The 19,071-nt window shown below is 43.0% G+C and overlaps 1 protein-coding gene across 4 annotated transcripts in view; it reads right to left on the reverse strand.

Annotated features, from left to right (window-relative positions):
* Positions 1–19,071, reverse strand: part of HTT (huntingtin) — a 240,355-nt gene that overhangs the window by 23,823 nt on the left and 197,461 nt on the right. For all 4 annotated transcript variants that reach the window (XR_005031975.2, XM_036921270.2, XM_036921269.2 and 1 more), the window contains exons 42-47: positions 4,745–4,886; positions 3,022–3,201; positions 2,722–2,898; positions 2,373–2,449; positions 1,095–1,233; positions 5–127 (exon numbers count right to left, since the gene is read on the reverse strand). Coding sequence is in view for 3 of the 4 variants with exons in the window: in XM_036921270.2 (XP_036777165.2) it covers positions 5–127; positions 1,095–1,233; positions 2,373–2,449; positions 2,722–2,898; positions 3,022–3,201; positions 4,745–4,886 (838 nt within the window). In the remaining variant the exon portion in view is untranslated. The remainder of the gene's footprint in view (positions 1–4; positions 128–1,094; positions 1,234–2,372; positions 2,450–2,721; positions 2,899–3,021; positions 3,202–4,744; positions 4,887–19,071) is intronic.

Consider the following 19,071-nt stretch of genomic DNA (forward strand, 5'->3'; position numbering starts at 1 on the left):
ATACCACGTTCATCATGAATGCACTCATGTCACCAGGCGGGATCCGATTCACCAGCTCTGCTCCTTCCAGGAGCGCAGAATCCGACCTAGTCCAGCACTGGGATTTGACTAGACATATGTACCAGTCCTGGGAAGAAGAAAAAGGTGGATAATGAGATGCAACCGGGCAGGGCCTTCAACTCTGCTGGGTGTGCTATTTCTTGACCCACTACCCCTCACATCCTGAGGCCACAGACCAAAGTCCCCTGGACAATGATGCAGCTTCAGTAAACCTGTGGCCTAGCTGACCATGCGACTTCTCAGCAGACCATGAGGACTGCCCTGCAGGCTGTGGCTCTGGACTTGCTGTTACCGCCTGGGCCCCCCTCCCCGACCCCCTCCCGGCCTTCAAACTCAGCTCAGGTACTGGGGCAGCAGACCTGCTCTCTGTGCCCTCACTCTGCCCACCCGTTTGGCACAGCACCTAACATCTTTTATTGGGGTGTCTGCTTTGCTCTCTCCCCAAGGTCAGTGTAGCAGAGGCTCTGAACAAATGGATCTGTGAATAGCAGCCTGGACACTGCCAATCTGAGCCTGGGATGCAGTTTTTGAAATTCAAGTTCATATTTAAATTAAACTCTCTCTAGGGAAGTAGAGCGCCAAGGCTCTTCCAGGGCCCCAAATGGGCCCCAGCTCTGATGTGTGAATGGTGAGGGGGACAATAAAGTACCAGGGTCCTTGGGGTGGTGGGATGATATGCGGGAGGTCACCAGGCATAAAGACAGGGAGACAGGCCAGTGGCTGTGCTGGAGGCCTGTGTGGTCATGAGCACAGGCCACAGCCACCCATCTCCCATCCCCGTTAGCTACCCTGACCCCCTGAGTGAGTCAGCATTTCCTTTCTCGCCCACACCCCTGCTAATGACCTGGGCTAGACCTCGCGCATCCTGGCACGATGTGACCCTGCCATCACCAGCAAGGAATAGGGCAGACTGAGAGCCCTCTGCAGCCCCCTCTGCTGCCTGAGTCAACCCACTACACAATGGAGCTCTGCCACAGGGCAACAGAGGCACACAATGGGCCTGGGTGTCACACGCAGACGTGATGGACACTTACTTTGTCTGGACTCACTGTCTCTAGTGCCAAGGGCCCATCCCCATCCAGTGGGTGGGACGTGACCGGAGGAGAGGGGCCACGTGACCCTGGTGCAGTGGTGAGACGAAGCCTGTCCAGCAGGGAGTAGAGCCTCTGGTGCCTGGAATCCAACCACACGGGGGGATCAGAGCAGTTTCCCAGGGAAGAAGTTAACTGGCTTCTTAAAGTGAGATGAAACATGTTTGAAAGTTCCTCTTCAGAGCTCTTTCTCACCAACACTCAAGTCATGATGCAAATTCAGGGTCTAGTTTATTTTATTCTAACTGTTTATGCCCTATAACTATTCAGAAATTTCATTTATACTCAGACACTGAAATAGGCAATCCCTGGCATAAAAGCTAATAAAACATTCTTTATAAACTCAAAATAGATGATCTATTCTAAAATCCAAGTGCACAAAATTGTTTTCATCTCCCAACAAGAAAAAATGTCTACCAATTCATGTTCATTTCATAAAAGAATCACCTCATCTGGCACAAAATATTTATAATCTTCCTCATCTGCGCTGAATGTTAAGTATCGGGTCAAAGAATAGTAACACGTTGGCCTTGAACCACCTGCTGTGTGGCTGACAGCTATGAGCATAACACAGCTCAGCATTCTGAGGGTCCCCCAAAACCAAGTGCTGCCCACCATATTATGCCTTGTACAGGTAAAGATACCAGCAGGCCCCTCTTGGGACTGAAATCACAGCATAACAATTACATTCTCTCTCAGTGACAACATGTGGAGAGGGAGAGAGGTAAATGCTTCTTAGTTTACTCTGCGCTCATGGAATATTTTCCTATAGTAGATGTCATGATTTCTGACAAAGGCTTCTAAAAGACTTTGCAAACAAATTAGGTGATAAAGAGCTATAAATTGAGATAATTTTTAACAAGATACAGACACATTTTTGCATGCCAAGAACTGGGTAATGCCTTCAGATTTTCCAACTCTTATTTAGTAGTTGACTTATGCACTTTGACTTTGCTGAGCTAAGGCTGACGGGAACAAGGCAAAAGAACACCCACTACCTCTCAGGGCAGTGGCGCAGATGCATCGCCGCTGGGGCGACAGGCATGTGCCAGGTGTGTGAAGTGAGAGTCCAGCTGTTTTTAATTCAGAAGGCTTTCTATTAAGGCTTTTTTGTAAAGCGAGCAATCGCTCAGCCTGCAGGCTCTTCCCCTACAAACTGAGGTCTTTCTATGCAAAGGCAGGGGGTGGGTGGGGAGGTGGGGCGCCTGGTCCCAGCATTACCTCTGAGCTAACCCGCTGCTCTGCAGGTACTCCTGGATTCTGTGCACTTCCTCAACCGGCAGCTGGGCCGTGCTGCTCTGAGGGAGACAAGAGCACATCAGTGGGCTTGCAACATGTAACGAGTCCAGCACTTAGATGGGGTGAAGCGATACACATGGCTTAGCATGGCAAAGGTGGGTTGGAAGAAAAGCACACGGGCCCCTGCATCAGACACACCAAGGAAGGACTGGCTTATGAATATCTCTCCTGGGGGCCATATGAAGAATATGCCCATGGACGAAAAAGCCAGGTGCTCTGCTTGCCCCAGTAAGTTTCCAATAAAAACCAACAGCAGTGTTTTTTTCAATACCTGTAAATTTGCAGCCAAAAGCATTTCTACTCGGCGACAAGCAAGGGTGTCAACCATGCGAGCCAGCACACGGAGTGGAGTACACAAGAGCTTGTCCACATACAGCGTTAACACAGCGCCCGACTGGCTGAGATGGATCCCTTCCAAGCACTGAAGAGTTTTCTTCAGAGTGGTGGGCTGACGTTGGAAAGAAGAAAAGGGGTAAGAGCACTTTCCAACTGGAAATCAGCAACTTAAAACCCCTATACTCTGTTTTTAAGGCACAGAAAACTGGCAAAAGTTGGCACTCGGCAGACTTACAGCTGAAAGATTTTCACAACGGGACTGAATTGCCTGGATGAAAAGGCCACTGGCAGCAGAATTCCGATGAACGGCACTAATAAAATCCTGCACGGGAGGCTCATGGGACAGACTGATGAGATCTTGAATGTGGTTCACAATGAGCCATGTTAAGTGCTCTGAGTCGTGCAGGTTCTGACACTGAAGAGAAAGACAATAGGAGGCTCATTTTCAATAGACAAGGACAGAAAAGACACTGATGCTGTAAAAAAGGCCAGACGGAGTAGGAAGCAGAAAGCAAATTCCAAATCATAATCCTCACTGAAAACATCTAGTGTTTGACCATTAATAATCGACTAGGTAGAAACTCACTTTACAAAGCCCATTACCTCCCCAGGTCCCACCAGGAAAATGTGACCCAGCCATGCAACTCCAAGGGACACCAGCCAAAGGCCAGAGGTGGGAAGGAGCAGGCCCAGGTGGTGAGGCATCAAGGGGCACCTGCCAAGGGCCCAGCGTGACCCAAAGGCAGCAGGAGCAGTGTGAACCACGTGGCACTGCCCTCACAGGCCACTGGCTCGAGCCATGGTGCACAAGAGCTCCAGCCCCAGGCCTGCCCTTTCCAGGCCGCAGCCTGGATCCTGCGGGAGCTCTCCTGTTCCTTGACAAGGCAGAGGACAGAAGGATTCCCGGTAACTGTCAATATGAATGGATCCCACAAATCAAAAGGATCTTAAGGGAAGAAACTGCACTGAAGGATTATAATGAAATAAGAAATATCCATTTTTAAATACATATGTTGCCTTTTCATCTTAATTCATAAGCTCGGTAGAAATCATAAGACTAGTTCAATTCACTGACATCTGGTTAATGATTAATATTTTCCATGTGGGATAATTTGACAGTATTAACTTATAAAATTAATATTTTTCTTACATTTCTGTGAAATGTGAAAACAGCATTATATCATTTTATTAAATTGTTTCTGAAAAGTGGAACAAGATAGAAAAACTATATCAACATCAAGGGTATAAAGCAAAAATGAACATTAATAAACTGCTACCACAACAGAAAACCCTGATTAGCAGCTAGTCCGGGTAGAGAAGCAGGCCCCACCCCGGAGGCCTTGCTAACTGCTAAGCCTTAGGCTACATGACATCTGCGACTGAGAGGCAGTAACAGCTTCTCTTTGAGTAATATGATGAAGGGAGATTTTATTTTCTTTGGTTTACTCATTTGGTTTTTGTAGCTTTTCTACATTGAACATGTGATGCTAGTTTTATGGTAAAAAACCCCACAGAAGTTATTTTTTAAATAGGAATCTATTTTAAAATGCAGCAATGGATGTCTGATGCCCTTTGCATAGATTAACTGGCAATGTTTAATCCGAACCACCCCAGCTAACACAGTGAGCTTGTCCTCAATTACTGGTATTACTCTGTGGATTCCCATAACACAACAAAATGCCCTGCCCATGAACCGCACAGAGCAGCCCCTTGGTGTGTGCTGAACAAGGATGGCTGGATGACACCATTCACAGACAAACTTGGAGACTTCATGACTGCATGGCCAATCTGGCATCTAACTGTATGTCAGAGCACAATTAAACATTAATTTCGGTTTTTTCATTTTGATGGAGGAGCAGGATAGTGGGGAGCCAGTCTGGCTAGGATGGTCTGGGATGCACCACTTACCCTGGAGTTTCCTAGTCCTCCCACCCACTGTCTCGCATTTTCAAACTTACGACATAATCACAGAAGAGAATGAGGGCGCCTCTTCGCACTATCTCTCGAGTGCACATCCCAAGTTTGGGTGCCAGATCGGAGTCCTCCTCCTCTCCAGACATCTGGGGACTGAGTGACTTCGTGCTGGACAGACTGCGTCTTCTGGAAGGAGCAACAGATGCACGGACAACATTTCTGGGATGGCACTGAGCTTATTTTCAAAATACTGGAGATGATCATGTTTAGTGCTGGCTCTAAAGCAGACAGGTAGATATCGCCATTTGGGAGCAATGGCTGTGCAATATACACTCCTAGCTGCCTATTCTGAGCCTTGAGAAAGGGCATGTGGAAAACTGAAGAAAACAGAGGACTTCAGGCAGAAGACTAACCCGCCTGGCTGAAAGGCGGGGCCCACCACAAAGCCACGTCTGACCAGCACTCTGACTGCAGAACTCCAGCTGGCTGTGTTGATAACGTAGCAATTGCTTTTGAAACTCCCAGTTCTGGTCTAAAATGGAGGTTGTCAACTGCCAGAAGACCTTTACACTTGCCTATTTTCCTATTCAGTCACCAATAAGCATGCCCACAGCGCACATGCAATCATTACGTAGACCCTGCTTGGAAGCACCGCTGCACATTCACCCCCCTCCAAGTGAAGCTGTTCGCCTCCAGTGCTTTTTGTCTCTGCCTTCCTCTTTCTCCATAGTAGGGAATGGGAAGGTCTCAGACTCCCAGTTTGTGCCACACACTTAGAACACAGGTGTTGCCTCACTCACAAGATGCCCCTGGCTTTGGGGTCTGACCGAGAATACCCTCCCCTAAAGGCAGAGCCTGTGCCTCTCTGCTAAGGCTTAGTGGAGAGAGGTCCCTCCCGGACGAGAAGATTCCGAAATGTGTCAACATTCCCTGTAACATCTTGGGATTTAGATAAAAAGTTCTACAGATTTAAACATTTTTTAAACCACTGTTTCTGTTTTCCAACTAGTGAAAGGGTAACAAGCTGTGGTACAACCATAGGATGGAATGCTACTCAGCAGTCACGCACAACACCAGGAATGAACTTCAGATAAGCTGTGGTAGTGAGAGAAGCCAGACTCAAAAGGCTACAAACTACATGATCTCATGTTCGTGGCACTGATAGGGGTTACATATGGGACAGAGCGTGGACCAGTGGTTTGGGATGGGAGTGCAGAGGATGACTGCAAAGGGACCTGTGAGCGTTTTCCAAAGTGGTAGCACTGTTGCGTATCTCAATTGTGCCTGTAGCCACCTGATGTGCCTGATACAAAGGAGGCACTTTACTGTACTGCAAATACATGTCAATCAAACACTAAGAAAACCTCCCCTTTCTCAGTCATCCCTCCTGCCAGCCACAGGGGAACTTACACCCAGCTGTAACTTCGTATTTCGCAGTAGTATGGCAAAATAGTAAAGGAAGAGCCTCTGAGAGAGGAGCAGTTTGCACTTCAGATATTAGCAGGAGTCATAAACAAGGTCCAAAGTCAACCCAAATTTAGGTCCAAACTGTAGCATGGCAAGCTCCCAAGACCTCAGGAAAGACGCTGCCAGATTCTGATGGCGAATAACCGTCCCTATCCAAGATGACTGCATAGGCATTCCTCAGAATGGATGGACGGCAAGGGCCAGCACACCACACCCCTAGTGCCATGGCATGTGCAGAGCCCTGACTGTCCACTGAAAGGTGGGAAAGATCGAGAGCAAATCCTAAGCCTAGGAACTTGGTCCTGAAAATAAGGAGACAAGGGCAAACCTGATGGTGGCAGCCATGGATGCTTTGTTTGGGGGGGGGGGGGTTGCTGCCCACAGCGGGGCCCAGAGCCCGCCCGTCCGCCAGCCAGCCTCAGCTGGGTAGGGACCTTCTGTAACAATCTGACAGAGCAGTTCTCCACTTGCTGAGTCTACAAATAAGAGATAATGGCCTGCATTTTGTATTCCATCCTTCCAGTAATTCATTTTTATTGTCTTATGGGAATAGAGACACTCACCATCCACAACATGCAGCTGGAGAATGGAGAAATAGTGTGCTAGACAGAGCAGGGGTCCACCCAGGGACAACTCTGCTCCCAAAGGACACTGTGCACATGTATGGGGGTCTTCTTCTTCTAACGTAGGGGATATTAAGCACTTAAGTACTGAAATGGTTGTTACATATTATTTTCCTGTAATTTTACCTTTATATTACCATGAAGACATTATATTTTGATGAAATCCAAGGATACCTAGCTCATAAAATCTATTAATTTTATTTCAGGAAAATATAGAGGGACGGTATAAAATGTTATAAAAAGAAAAACTGAGTCAAACAATTATGAAAAGTTATCATAGAATAAACCACTGTAAAACTGTAGTTTGCTCTCAAGTAGCTGAATGGAGACACCTACATAATCCAAGACTATATTCACTTTTAACTACTGTTAAATACTGACCATCTGGTTAAGCATTTCTGTTAAGCATTCATTCAGCAAACACAATTCCCAGATCCAGAGGTTTCTGATGTAACATCAGAGTAAATAAAGGCACACATGCAGAAAAACAGCAGGTTGTCTAAATAAGGATGTCCCAAAGTGGAAGGAGAATACTTAGTACATTAACCTTCTACCAGCACAAAAAGAGCTAAAACACATATATAAAGAGACCAGCACAGAGGTAGCACAGTGGACCAGAGCAGGGCTTGGGGACCCCAGCTGCTAGGAGCCACCCCGGCTGTGGGAGAGACTCCATTACAATGCAGGGCCAAAGGGACACCAGCTGCAGCCTCTAGCCCCAGCTGGCTGTCAAGGCTATCAGATTTTTCAAGCATTTATGCCCAATGACTAAACTCAGCTTTTTTCTTCCCTTGTTTCACAACTTAAGTGAAACATTTGCAATTAATAACCCCTCTGCACTTTTGGTGTCTTATATGCTATCAAGTGATGAAGTCCATCTTTCCCCCCTACTAGCCATCAAATAGTTCCCCTGAGGCTAAAACATTCCAGGAGCAATTAAGGAAAAGAGACTCCTCTGGACCCCAACAGAAACACACAAACGGAAGGCCAGCCTTGCTAGGAGGGCCTGGTCAGTGAGGAGGTCATACAGAGAAACAAGAGCAGTGTGACCTGGAGAAGGAGAAGCTAGTCTTCATCCACAGACAACTTGTGCATGTGCACAGAACCCTAAGGAACCCACAGAAAGGCTACTCGGTGAGTTTATTTGGCAAGGTCTTCAGTTATGAGGTCAAGATGTAGAAGCCAACTGCATTTCTATATACTAACAACAAATTACGGGAAATGAAACCTTTTTAAAGTACTGTTGATGCCAGGGTTCTAGCTTACAGAGTCAAAGAATGAACTTAGCAAACACTGGAGGTAGGAGAGCCAGGGAGAGGCTTTTATTTAGAGATGAAGTGAGAGGACAGAGCTCCTGGCTCACACCAGGAGGGGACAAGAGAGCCCGTTGTGCATTGTTCAGGGGTTTTATAGGCAGTTGGGAATGTGAAAAACAGCTTATGGGTGTAGACTTGTTAAGTGGTCCTTGAATATTTAAAATTAACTTAACACAAGAAACTTACTGCTCTGATTGTTCCGAGATACCAGCATTTTGGTATGGGAGCATATCACACAAAAGACCGCCTGCCCAGCCCCCAAAGTGGGCTGAGCTATTGTCTGTTTGCTAAAAAGTAGGTTAAGAATCTTACTTCTTAACTCTCTGGGTTTTTAAAATGCAGTTTTATTTTTAAGATGGAATCCTTCCTGCCTTTTACTATGTTGTTTATGGCAGGGCTTGCCATTATTAATTGCCCACATTGCTAATCACCTCATCAAGTCAGAAGGAGGAAAGACAGCACATAAGCCTGGGTCTTTTAGCATGCTAAAGTGAATCTTACACATGATTATAAATGACTAGCATAATAAGAACATGTGCTATTCTTCTTTATCTGGGGAATATTTTTTTTCTCTCTCTCTATTAGTTGCATGATATCTGGGGAATATTAACTGATCTCACTGAAGAATGACTCAAGAGCTTAATGTTTAACTCAGAGTTTTGGTACGGGGTTTCCCTGAATGTAGTTACATTGCTTTGACTTTAAATATCCTGCCTTGCTTTTTCCGGAGGCCCTCACCCTACTGTGACTATACCCAGAGTCCCTGTCTCACTATTTAAACCAGCATTCTAAAACAGGAAAGTACTTAGGGATAAATTTATTAAATATGTGTAATGCTGGTACACTAAATACTGTAAGAAATTGGCAAATTAAAGAAGCCCTAAATACATGGAAAGAGGCGCCATGTTCAAAGACCAGAAGACTCAGTATTGAGAAGATGGCAATTCTGTCCAAACTAATTCACAGATTTACAGCAATCCCAGTAGGCTTTTTTGCATACACTTACAACCTCAATCTAAAATACAGGTATGGAAATACAAAAGAACCTAAAAAAGCCAAAAACTATTTTGAAAATAAAGAACACAGCTGGGAAACTTACACGCCTGAGATTTACTGCCCATTTTAAGTGAATAAGCAGTAATAGTACTGACATGATCTGTGACATACTACACAGATAGATGGAAGTGAACGGTGAGTCCAGAAGTAGGTCCACATGTATATATTCAACTGGTTCCTGGGAAAAGGGCCAAGGTAACTCAAGAGAGAAAGGATACCTTCTTTAACAAATAATGCTCAAAGAACCATCCACAGTGGGGAAAATGACCCTTTAACCTTGTTTTGTATATATAAATTTTAACTCATAATGGTAAAAACTAAAAGTGAAAACTAAAGTTTCAGAAGAACAATAAGAGAAAATTTTCATAATCTTACAGTAGACAAACATTTCTTGAATTGGAGAGAAAAAGAATGAATTAGAATATACAAAACTGACAAACTGGATTTCATAAAAATTTAAAACTTCTCCTCTTTGAAAGAAGCCATTAAGAAAAAGGCAAACCACAGAATGAGAGAAAACATTTATGTTGTATTTGACAAAGGACTTACATCCAGGATATATAAAGAATTTACATCTCAATAACAAATAACCAAAATTTTTTAAATGACAAAATTATTTGAATACATACTTTACAACACAAAATACATGAATGTCCAATAAGTACATGAACACATGAATATTATTATCAAAGAAAATGCAAATTACAACCACAACTAAGCATCGTATACATAAAATAACTCAGAATAAATTTAAACACATGGTGAAAGCCCTGTACTCTGAAGACTACATAAAACACTGATGAAAGAAATTGAAGAAAACACCAATTAATAGAAAAATATTCTGCGCTTGTGCATTAAGAGAATTATTAGTTAAAATGTCCACACAACCCAAAGCAACCCATAGACTCACTGCAATCCCTATCAAAATACTAATGGCATTTCCTACAAAACTAGAACACTAAAATACGTATGGAACCAGAAAAGACCCAAAATAGCCAAAGCAATCTTGAGGAAGGACTACGCTGGAGGTATCATGACGCCTGCTTCCAAAGCTATGCTACTACAAAGCCACAGCTGTCAAAACAGGATGGTGGGGAGGAGCCAAGATGGTACCATGAGTAGGGCAGAGGAAATCTCCTCCCAAAACCAAATACATTTCTGAAAATACAACAAATACAACTATTACTAAAAGAGAGACCAGAAGATACAGCACAAAAGCCAGGCTACATCCACATCTGCAAGAACTCAGCACCTCACGAAGGGGGTTAGATACAAGCCGCGGCTCAGTGGGAGTCCGAGCGGGGGATGGAGGGGGAGCCCAGGACTGCTAAACACCCAGCCCTAGCATCCACACCGGGAGCACAGACACACAGTGCGTGGGGAGCTGGATATTAGGGAAACAGAATAGTAAAATCTGCGAGCGGCTCCCCACAGCTGGCACCATTGGGACAAAAGAAAAGCAAGTGCTTTTTCAAAGTCTTAAAGGGACAGGGGACCTCACAGCTGGACGGAAGCGTCCCAGGACGCACAGCTCAGCGGCTGGGAATCCCGGGAAACTCCAGGCGCCCTAACCCTCTGAGGCCCCTCACGGCGATAAACAGCCACCCAACCATTCCCCCTCCGGTGCAGAGCCGCCATAGTAGGGAAGCAGACTGAGAGCGGCCGCATGCACAGCAACTGCCTGGAGCCTCCTCTGCAGCCGCCCGGGCCAGACTCAGAGACCCCGTTGGCACTCAGCTGCCCAGCACAAGCCGCGAAGGGTCGCCATTCAAACAGGAGAGGAAGGCGAGGAGCAAGCGGGAAGGGACTTTGTTCTCCCAGCTGACACACATGCCACATGCACATGACTACCTCTATTGCCATGAAAAGGCAGAAGAATTTGATCCAGACCAGAATCACACAGACAACCTCCGAGAAGGAGCCTGGGGAGATAGACAACCAATCTTCCGAAAAAACAATTCAAAATAAAGGTCATAACCATGCTGATGGATCTTCAGAGAAATATGCAAGAGCTAATGGATAAAGCTGGGAGGGAGAACACAGAAATAAAACAATCTCCAGAAGGACTTAAGAGCAGACTGGATGAGGTGCAAGAGGCCATTATTGGAATAAAAATCAGAGAACAGGAAGACAGAGAAGCTGACGCAGAGAGAAATAAAAGGATCTCCAGGAATGAAAGAATATTAAGAGACCTGTGTGACCAATCCAAATGGAACAATATCCGCATTATAGGGGTAACAGAAGAAGAAGAGAGAGGAAAAGGAATGGAAAGTGTATTTGAAGAAATAATTGCTGAAAACTTCCGCAAACTGCGGGAGGAAATAGTTTCTCAGACCACGGAAGCTCACAGAACTCCCAACACAAGGAACCCAAAGAGGACAACACCAAGACACATAATAATTAAAATGGCAAAGATCAAGGACAAGGACAGAGTATTAAAGGCAGCCAGAGAGAGAAAAAAGGTCACCTACAAAGGAAACCCATCAGGCTATCATCAGACTTCTCAACAGAAACCTTACAGGCCAGAAGAGAATGGCAGGATATATTTAGTGCAGTGAAACAGAAGGGCCTTGAACCAAGGATACTGTATCCAGCATGATTATCATTTAAATATGAAGGACGGATTAAACAATTCCCAGACAAGCAAAAGTTGACGGAATTTGCCTCCCACAAACCACCTCTACAGGGTATTTTAGAGGGACTGCTCTAGATGGAAGCACTCCTAAGGCTAAACAGATATCACCAATAAAAATAAAATCACAACAAAGAAAGCAAACCAACCAAACACTAACTACGGGCAAAAAAATAAAATCAACTACCCAGAAAAACAGTCAAAGGAAACACAAAAGAGCACAGAATAAAACACCTAACATATAAAGAATGGAGGAGGAGGAATAAGAAGGGAAAGAAACAAAGAATCATCACACTGTGTTTATAATAGCTTAATAAGCTAGTTAAGTTAGACAGTTAGATAGTAAAGAAGCTAACCTTGAACCTTTGGTAACCATGAATCTAAAGCCAGCAATGGCAGTAAGCATATATCTTTCAATAATCACCATGGACTGAACGGTGATTGGTAAATGGACTGAATGCACCAATCAAAAGACACAGAGTAATAGAATGGATGAGAAATCAGACCCGTCTATATGCTGCCTACAAGAGACATACCTCAAACCCAAAGACATACACAGACTAAAAGTCAAGGGATGGAAAAAGACATTTCATACAAACAACAGTGAGAAAAATGCAGATGTTGCAGTACTACTATCAGACAAAATAGACTTCAAAACAAAGAAAGTAACAAGAGATAAAGAAGGACATTACATAATGATAAAGGGGTCAGTCCAACAAGAGGATATAACCATTATAAATATATACGCACTCAATACAGGAGCACCCACATATGTGAAACAAATACTAACATAATTAAAGAAGGAAATAGAACGCACTGCATTCATTTTAGGGGACGACAACACACCACTCACTCCAAAGGATAGATCCGCCAGACAGAAAATAAGTAAGGACACAGAGGCACTGAACAACACACTAGAACAGATGGACCTAATAGACATCTACAGAACTCTACACCCAAAAGCAGCAGGATACACATTCTTCACAGGTGCACATGGAACATTTTTGAGAATAGACCACATACAAGGCCACAAAAAGAGCCTCAGTAAATTCAAAAAGATTGAAATCCTACCAACCAACTTCTCGGACCACAAAGGGATAAAACTAGAAATAAATTGTACAAAGAAAGCAAAAAGGCTCACAAACACATGGAGGCTTAACAACATGCTCCTAAATTATCAATGGATCAACGAACAAATTAGAGATCAAGCAATATATGGAGACAAATGACAACAACAGCACAAAGCTGCAACTTCTGTGGGATGCAGCAAAAGCACTTTAAGAGGAAAGTATATAGCAATCTAGGCATATTTAAAGAAGGAAGAACAATCCCAAACGAATAGTCTATAATCACAGTTATTGAAATTGGAAAAAGAAGAACAAATGAGGCCTAAAGTCAGCAGAAGGAGGGACATAATAAAGATCAGAGAAGAAATAAATAAAATTGAGAAGAATAAAACAACAGAAAAAAATAAATGAAACCAAGAGCTGGTTCCCTGTGAAAATAAACAAAATAGATAAGCCCCGAGCCAGACGTACTAAGAGAAAAAGAGAATCAGCACACATCAAAAAAAATCAGAAACGAGAAAGGAAAAATCATGACAGACCCCACAGAAATACAAAGAATTATGACAGAATACTATAAAAACCAATATGCTAACAAGCTGGAAAACCTAGAGAAATGGACAACTCCCTAGAAAAATACAACCTTCCAAGACTGACCAAGGAAGAAACACAAAATCTAAACAGACCAATTACTAGCAACGAAATTGAATTGGTAATCAAAGAACTACCCAAGAGCAAAACCCCCAGGCCAGATGGAATTACCTCGGAATTTTATCAGATATACAGAGAAGACATAACACCCATTCTCCTTAAAGTTTTCGAAAAAAATACAAGAGGACGGAATACTCCCAAACTCATTCTATGAAGCCAGCATCACCCTAATACCAAATCCAGGCAAAGGCCCCACCAAAGAAAGAAAATTACATACCAATATCCCTGTGAACATAGATGCAAAAATACTCAACAAAATATTAGCAAACCAAATTAAAAAATACATCAAGTGGATCTTACACCATGACCAAGTGGGATTCATCTCAGGTATGCAAGGATGTTACAACATTCGAAAATCCATCAACATCATCCACCACATCAACAAAAAGGACAAAAACCACATGATCATCTCCATAGATGCTGAAAAAGCATTCGACAAAATTCAACATCCATTCATGATAAATACTCTCAGCAAAACGGGTATAGAGGGCAAGTACCTCAACATAATAAAGGCCATATGTGACAAACCCACAGCCAACATCATACTGAACAGCGAGAAGCTGAAAGCTTTTCCTCTAAGATCGGGTACAAGACAGGGATGCCCACTCTCCCTACTGTTATTCAACATAGTACCGAAGGTCCTGGCCACAACAATTAGACAAAACAATGAAATACAAGGAATCCAGATTGGTAAAGAAGTCAAACTGTCACTATTTGCAGATGACATTATATTGTACATAAAAAACCCTAAAGACTCCACTCCAAAACTACTTGAACTAATATCGGAATTCAGCAAAGTTGCAGGATACAAAATTAACACACAGAAATATGTGGCTTTCCTATACACTAACAATGAAGTAACAGAAAGAGAAATCAGGAAAACAATTCCATTCACAATAGCATCAAAAAGAATAAAATACCTAAGAATAAACCTAACCAAGGAAGTGAAAGATCTATACCCTGAAAACTACAAAACACTCTTAAGAGATATTAAAGAGGATACTAACAAATGGAAACTCATCCCTGCTCTTAGCTAGGAAGAATTAATATTGTCAAAATAGCCATCCTGTCTAAAGCAATCTATAGATTCAATGCAATCCCTATCAAATTACCAACAGCATTCTTCAATGAACTGGAACAAATAGTTCAAAAATTCATATGGAACCACAAAAGACCCCGAAAAGCCAAAGCAACCCTGACAAGGAAGAATAAAGTGGGAGGGATCTCGCTCCCCAACTTCAAGCTCTACAACAAAGCCACAGTAATCAAGACAGTTTGGTACTGACACAAGAACAGAGCCACAGACTAGTGGAACAGATTAGACTCCAGACATTAACCCAAACATATATGGTCAATTAATACACGATAAAGGAACCATGGACATACAATGGGGAAATGACAGCCTCTTCAACAGCTGGTGTTAGCAAAACTGGACAGCTACATGTAAGAGAATGAAACTGGATCACTGTCTAACCCCATACACAAAAGTAAATTCAAAATGGATCAAAGACCTGAATTTAAGTCATGAAACCATAAAACTCTTAGAAAAAAATATAGGCAAAAATCTCTTGCACATAAACATGAGCATGTTCTTCATGAACATATCTCCACAGGCAAGGGAAACAAAAGCAAAAATGAACAAGTGGGACTATATCAGGCTGAAAAGCTTCTGTACAGCAAAGGATACCATCAATAGAACAAAAAGGTACCCTTCAGTATGGGAGAATATATTCGTAAATGACAGATCCAATAAAGGGTTGACATCCAAAATTATATAAAGAGGTCACACACCTCAACAAACAAAAAGCAAATAATCCAATTAAAAAATGGGCAGAGGAGCTGAACAGACAGTTCTCCAAAGAAGAAATTCAGATGGCCAACAGACACACGAAAAGATGCTCCACATCGTTAGTCATCAGAGAAATGCAAATTAAAACCACAATGAGATATCACCTCACACCAGTAACAATTGCCACCATCCAAAAGACAAACAACAACCAATGTTGGCGAGGTAGTGGAGAAAGGGGAACCCTCCTACACTGCTCATGGGAATGTAAATTAGTTCAACCATTGTGCAAAGCAGTATGGAGGATCCTCAAAATGCTCAAAATAGACTTACCATTTGACCCAGGAATTCCACTTCTAGGAATTTACCCTAAGAATGCAGCACTCCAGTTTGAAAAAGACAGATGCACCCCTATGTTTATCGCAGCACTATTTACAATAGCTAAGAAATGGAAGCAACCTAAGTGTCTATCAGTAGATGAGTGGATTAAGAAGATGTGGTACATATACACAATGAAATATTATTCAGCCATAAGGAGGAAACAAATCCTACCATTTGCAACAACATGGATGGAGCTGGAGGGTATTATGCTCAGTGAAATAAGCCAGGCAGAGAAAGATAAGTACCAAATGATTTCACTCATATGTGGAGCATAAGAACAAAGAAAAAACTGAAGGAACAAAACAGCAGCAGACTCACAGAACCCAAGAATGGACTGACAGTTACCAAAGGGAAACGGACTGGGGAGCATGGGTGGGAAGGGAGGGAAAAGCGGGAATAGGGGCATTAGGATTAGCACACACAATGTAGCAGGGGTGGGCACGGGGAAGGCAGTACAACACAGAGAAGAGAAGTAGTGATTCTATAGCATCTTACTACGCTGATGGACAGTGACTGTAATGGGGTTTTATGGGGGGACTTGGTGAAGGGGGGAGTCTAGTAAACATAATGTTCCTCATGTAATTGTAGGTTAATGATACAAAAAAAAAATATATATATATATATATATACACACATATAATACATCACACACACACGCACACAAATAACCAGAAAGTATTGGCACAAGAATAGACTCATAGATCAATGGAGCAGAGAGCCCAGATTTAAACCCACACATATATGGTTAATTAATTTATGCAAAGGAAGAAAAGACAGCTTTTTCAGTTAGTGATGTTGGGAAAATGGGACAGCTACACCCCAAACAAAGAAACTGAACCACTTTCTTATACCACCCACACAAATAAACTGGAGATGGATTGATTACAGACCTAAATGTAAGACCTGAAACCATAAAACTCCTAAAAGAAAACATGATTAGTAAACTCTGAGACGTCAGTCTTTCCGATAGTTTTTGAACCAGTCTCCTCAGACAAGGGCAATAAAAGCTAAAACAAACAAATGGAATTACATCAAACTAAAAACCTTTTGCAAAGTGAAGAAAACCATCAACCAAGCAAAAAGACAACTTCCTGAATGGGAGAAGATATTTTCAAATCATATATCCAATAAGGGGTTAATAATAAAAAAATATAAAGAACTTATACAACTTAGTATTTTAAAAACCCCAAATAACACAATTTTAAAAATGGGCAGAGGACTTAAATAGATATTTTTCCAAAGAAGACACAGAGGTGGCCAACAGACACAAAAAAAGGTGCTCAACATCCCTCATCATCAGGGAAATGCAAATCAGAGCCACAATGAGATACCACCTCACATCTGTCAGAATGGCTCTTATAAAAAGACAAGAAATGACAAGTGTTGGTGAGGGTGTGGAGAAATGGGAACCCTCCTACACTGGTGGTGGGAAAGTAAATTGTTGCAGACACTGTGGAAAACAGTAAGGAGGTTCCCCCAAAAATTAAAAGTAGAACTACCATATGATCCAGCAATTCCACTTCTGGGTATTTATCTGAAAAAAATGAAAACACCAATCTGAAGAGATAGATGCACCTCTCTGCTCATGGCAGCATTATGCACAGCATCCAAGACATGGAAGTAGCCTAAGTGTCCAGGGATAATGAATGAATGGACAGAGAGGATGTGGTGCACATACACAGAGGAATGTTACTCAGCCACAGAAAAGAAGGAAATCCTGCAATTTGTGACAGCATGGATGGACCTATAGGGTATTATGTCAAGAGAAATAAGTAGGACAGAGAAAGACAAATACCATATAATCTCATTTATATGTGGAAACTAAAAACCAAAACAAATGAACAAACAAAACCAAACAGAAACAGACTCATAGATACAGGAAACTAACTGTTGGTTACCAGAGAGGGGAGGTGTTGGAAGGTAGGTGAGACAGGTAAAAGGGATTTTTTTGTAAAAACTTCAGTTATAAAATAAGCAAGTCATGGGGACGTAATGTATGGCACAGGGGACAGAGCTGATAATACTGTAACAACTTTTTATGGAGACAGAGGGAAGCAGCGCCATATGCCCACTGGGACGGCTCGGACTGAAAGCACCCGAGTCTACCCGGCACTGGTGAGCACCTGAATGGCTGGAACGCTCCGTCTGTCCTCACCACCACACTGGAAAACGGCTAGCAGTTTCTTTTAAAGTCGAACATGCCACTCCTCAATATTAACCAAGGGAAATCAAACACACGACCACACACGAGCTTCATTATGTCCTAATTCTGGCATACTCGTTCATCAGAATGCATCTACCTGGACAGTTAAAAAGAGTGCACTTTACTGCATATAAATTTCACTGTATAAAAGATTGTTTTATCACAGGAGCCAAGATGGCGGCGTGAGTAGAGCAGCGCAAATCTCCTCCCAAAACCACACATATCTATGAAAATATAACAAAGACAACTCTTCCTAGAATAAAGACCAGAGGACACAGGACAACATCCAGACCACATCCGCACCTGAGAGAACCCAGCGCCTCGCGAAGGGGGTAAGATACAAGCCCCGGCCCCGCGGGAGCCGAGCGCCCCTCCCCCCAGCTCCCGGCGGGAGAAGAGCAGGCAGAGCGGGAGGGAGACGGAGCCCAGGACTGCCGAACACCCAGCCCCAGCCATCCGGGCCAGAGTGCAGGGCCCTCGATACTAGGAAAACAGGGCAGCAAGAACAGTGAGCGGGCACTGGAGGCCTGGCGCGGGAGGACATAAGAAAAGCGAGTGGCCATTTTTTTTTTTTGCTGTTTTGTTTTGGCGAGCGCTTTTTGGAAGTCTTAAAGGGATAGGGCCCCCAATACTAGGGAAACAGGGCAGCAAGACCAGTGAGCAGATGCCTGAGGCTGGCGCCAGAGAATAAAGAAAAACGAGCAGCTATTTTTATTTATTTATTTATTTATTTATTTATTTATTTATTTAATATTGTTTTTTTTTGTGGTCGTTGTTTTGCTTTGGCAGGTGCTTTTTGGAAGTCTTAAAGGGACAGGGACCCCAATACTAGGGAAACAGGGCAGCAAGACCAGTGAGCAGATGCCTGAGGCTGGCGCCAGAGAATAAAGAAAAACGAGCGGCCATTTTTATTTATTTATTTATTTATTTATTTATTTATTTATTTATTTATTTATTTAATATTGTTTTTTTTTGTGGTCGTTGTTTTGTTTTGGCAGGTGCTTTTTGGAAGTCTTAAAGGGGCAGGGCGGGACACTTAATCCAGAGGTAGGGAATCCGGGATCTCTGGGCACCCTAACCCCTGGGCTGCAGGGAGCAGGGAGGCCCCTTACGGAGATAAATAGCCTCCCAG

This window comes from Manis pentadactyla, chromosome 5 (genome assembly GCF_030020395.1).
Source record: "Manis pentadactyla isolate mManPen7 chromosome 5, mManPen7.hap1, whole genome shotgun sequence".
Taxonomy (NCBI): domain Eukaryota; kingdom Metazoa; phylum Chordata; class Mammalia; order Pholidota; family Manidae; genus Manis; species Manis pentadactyla.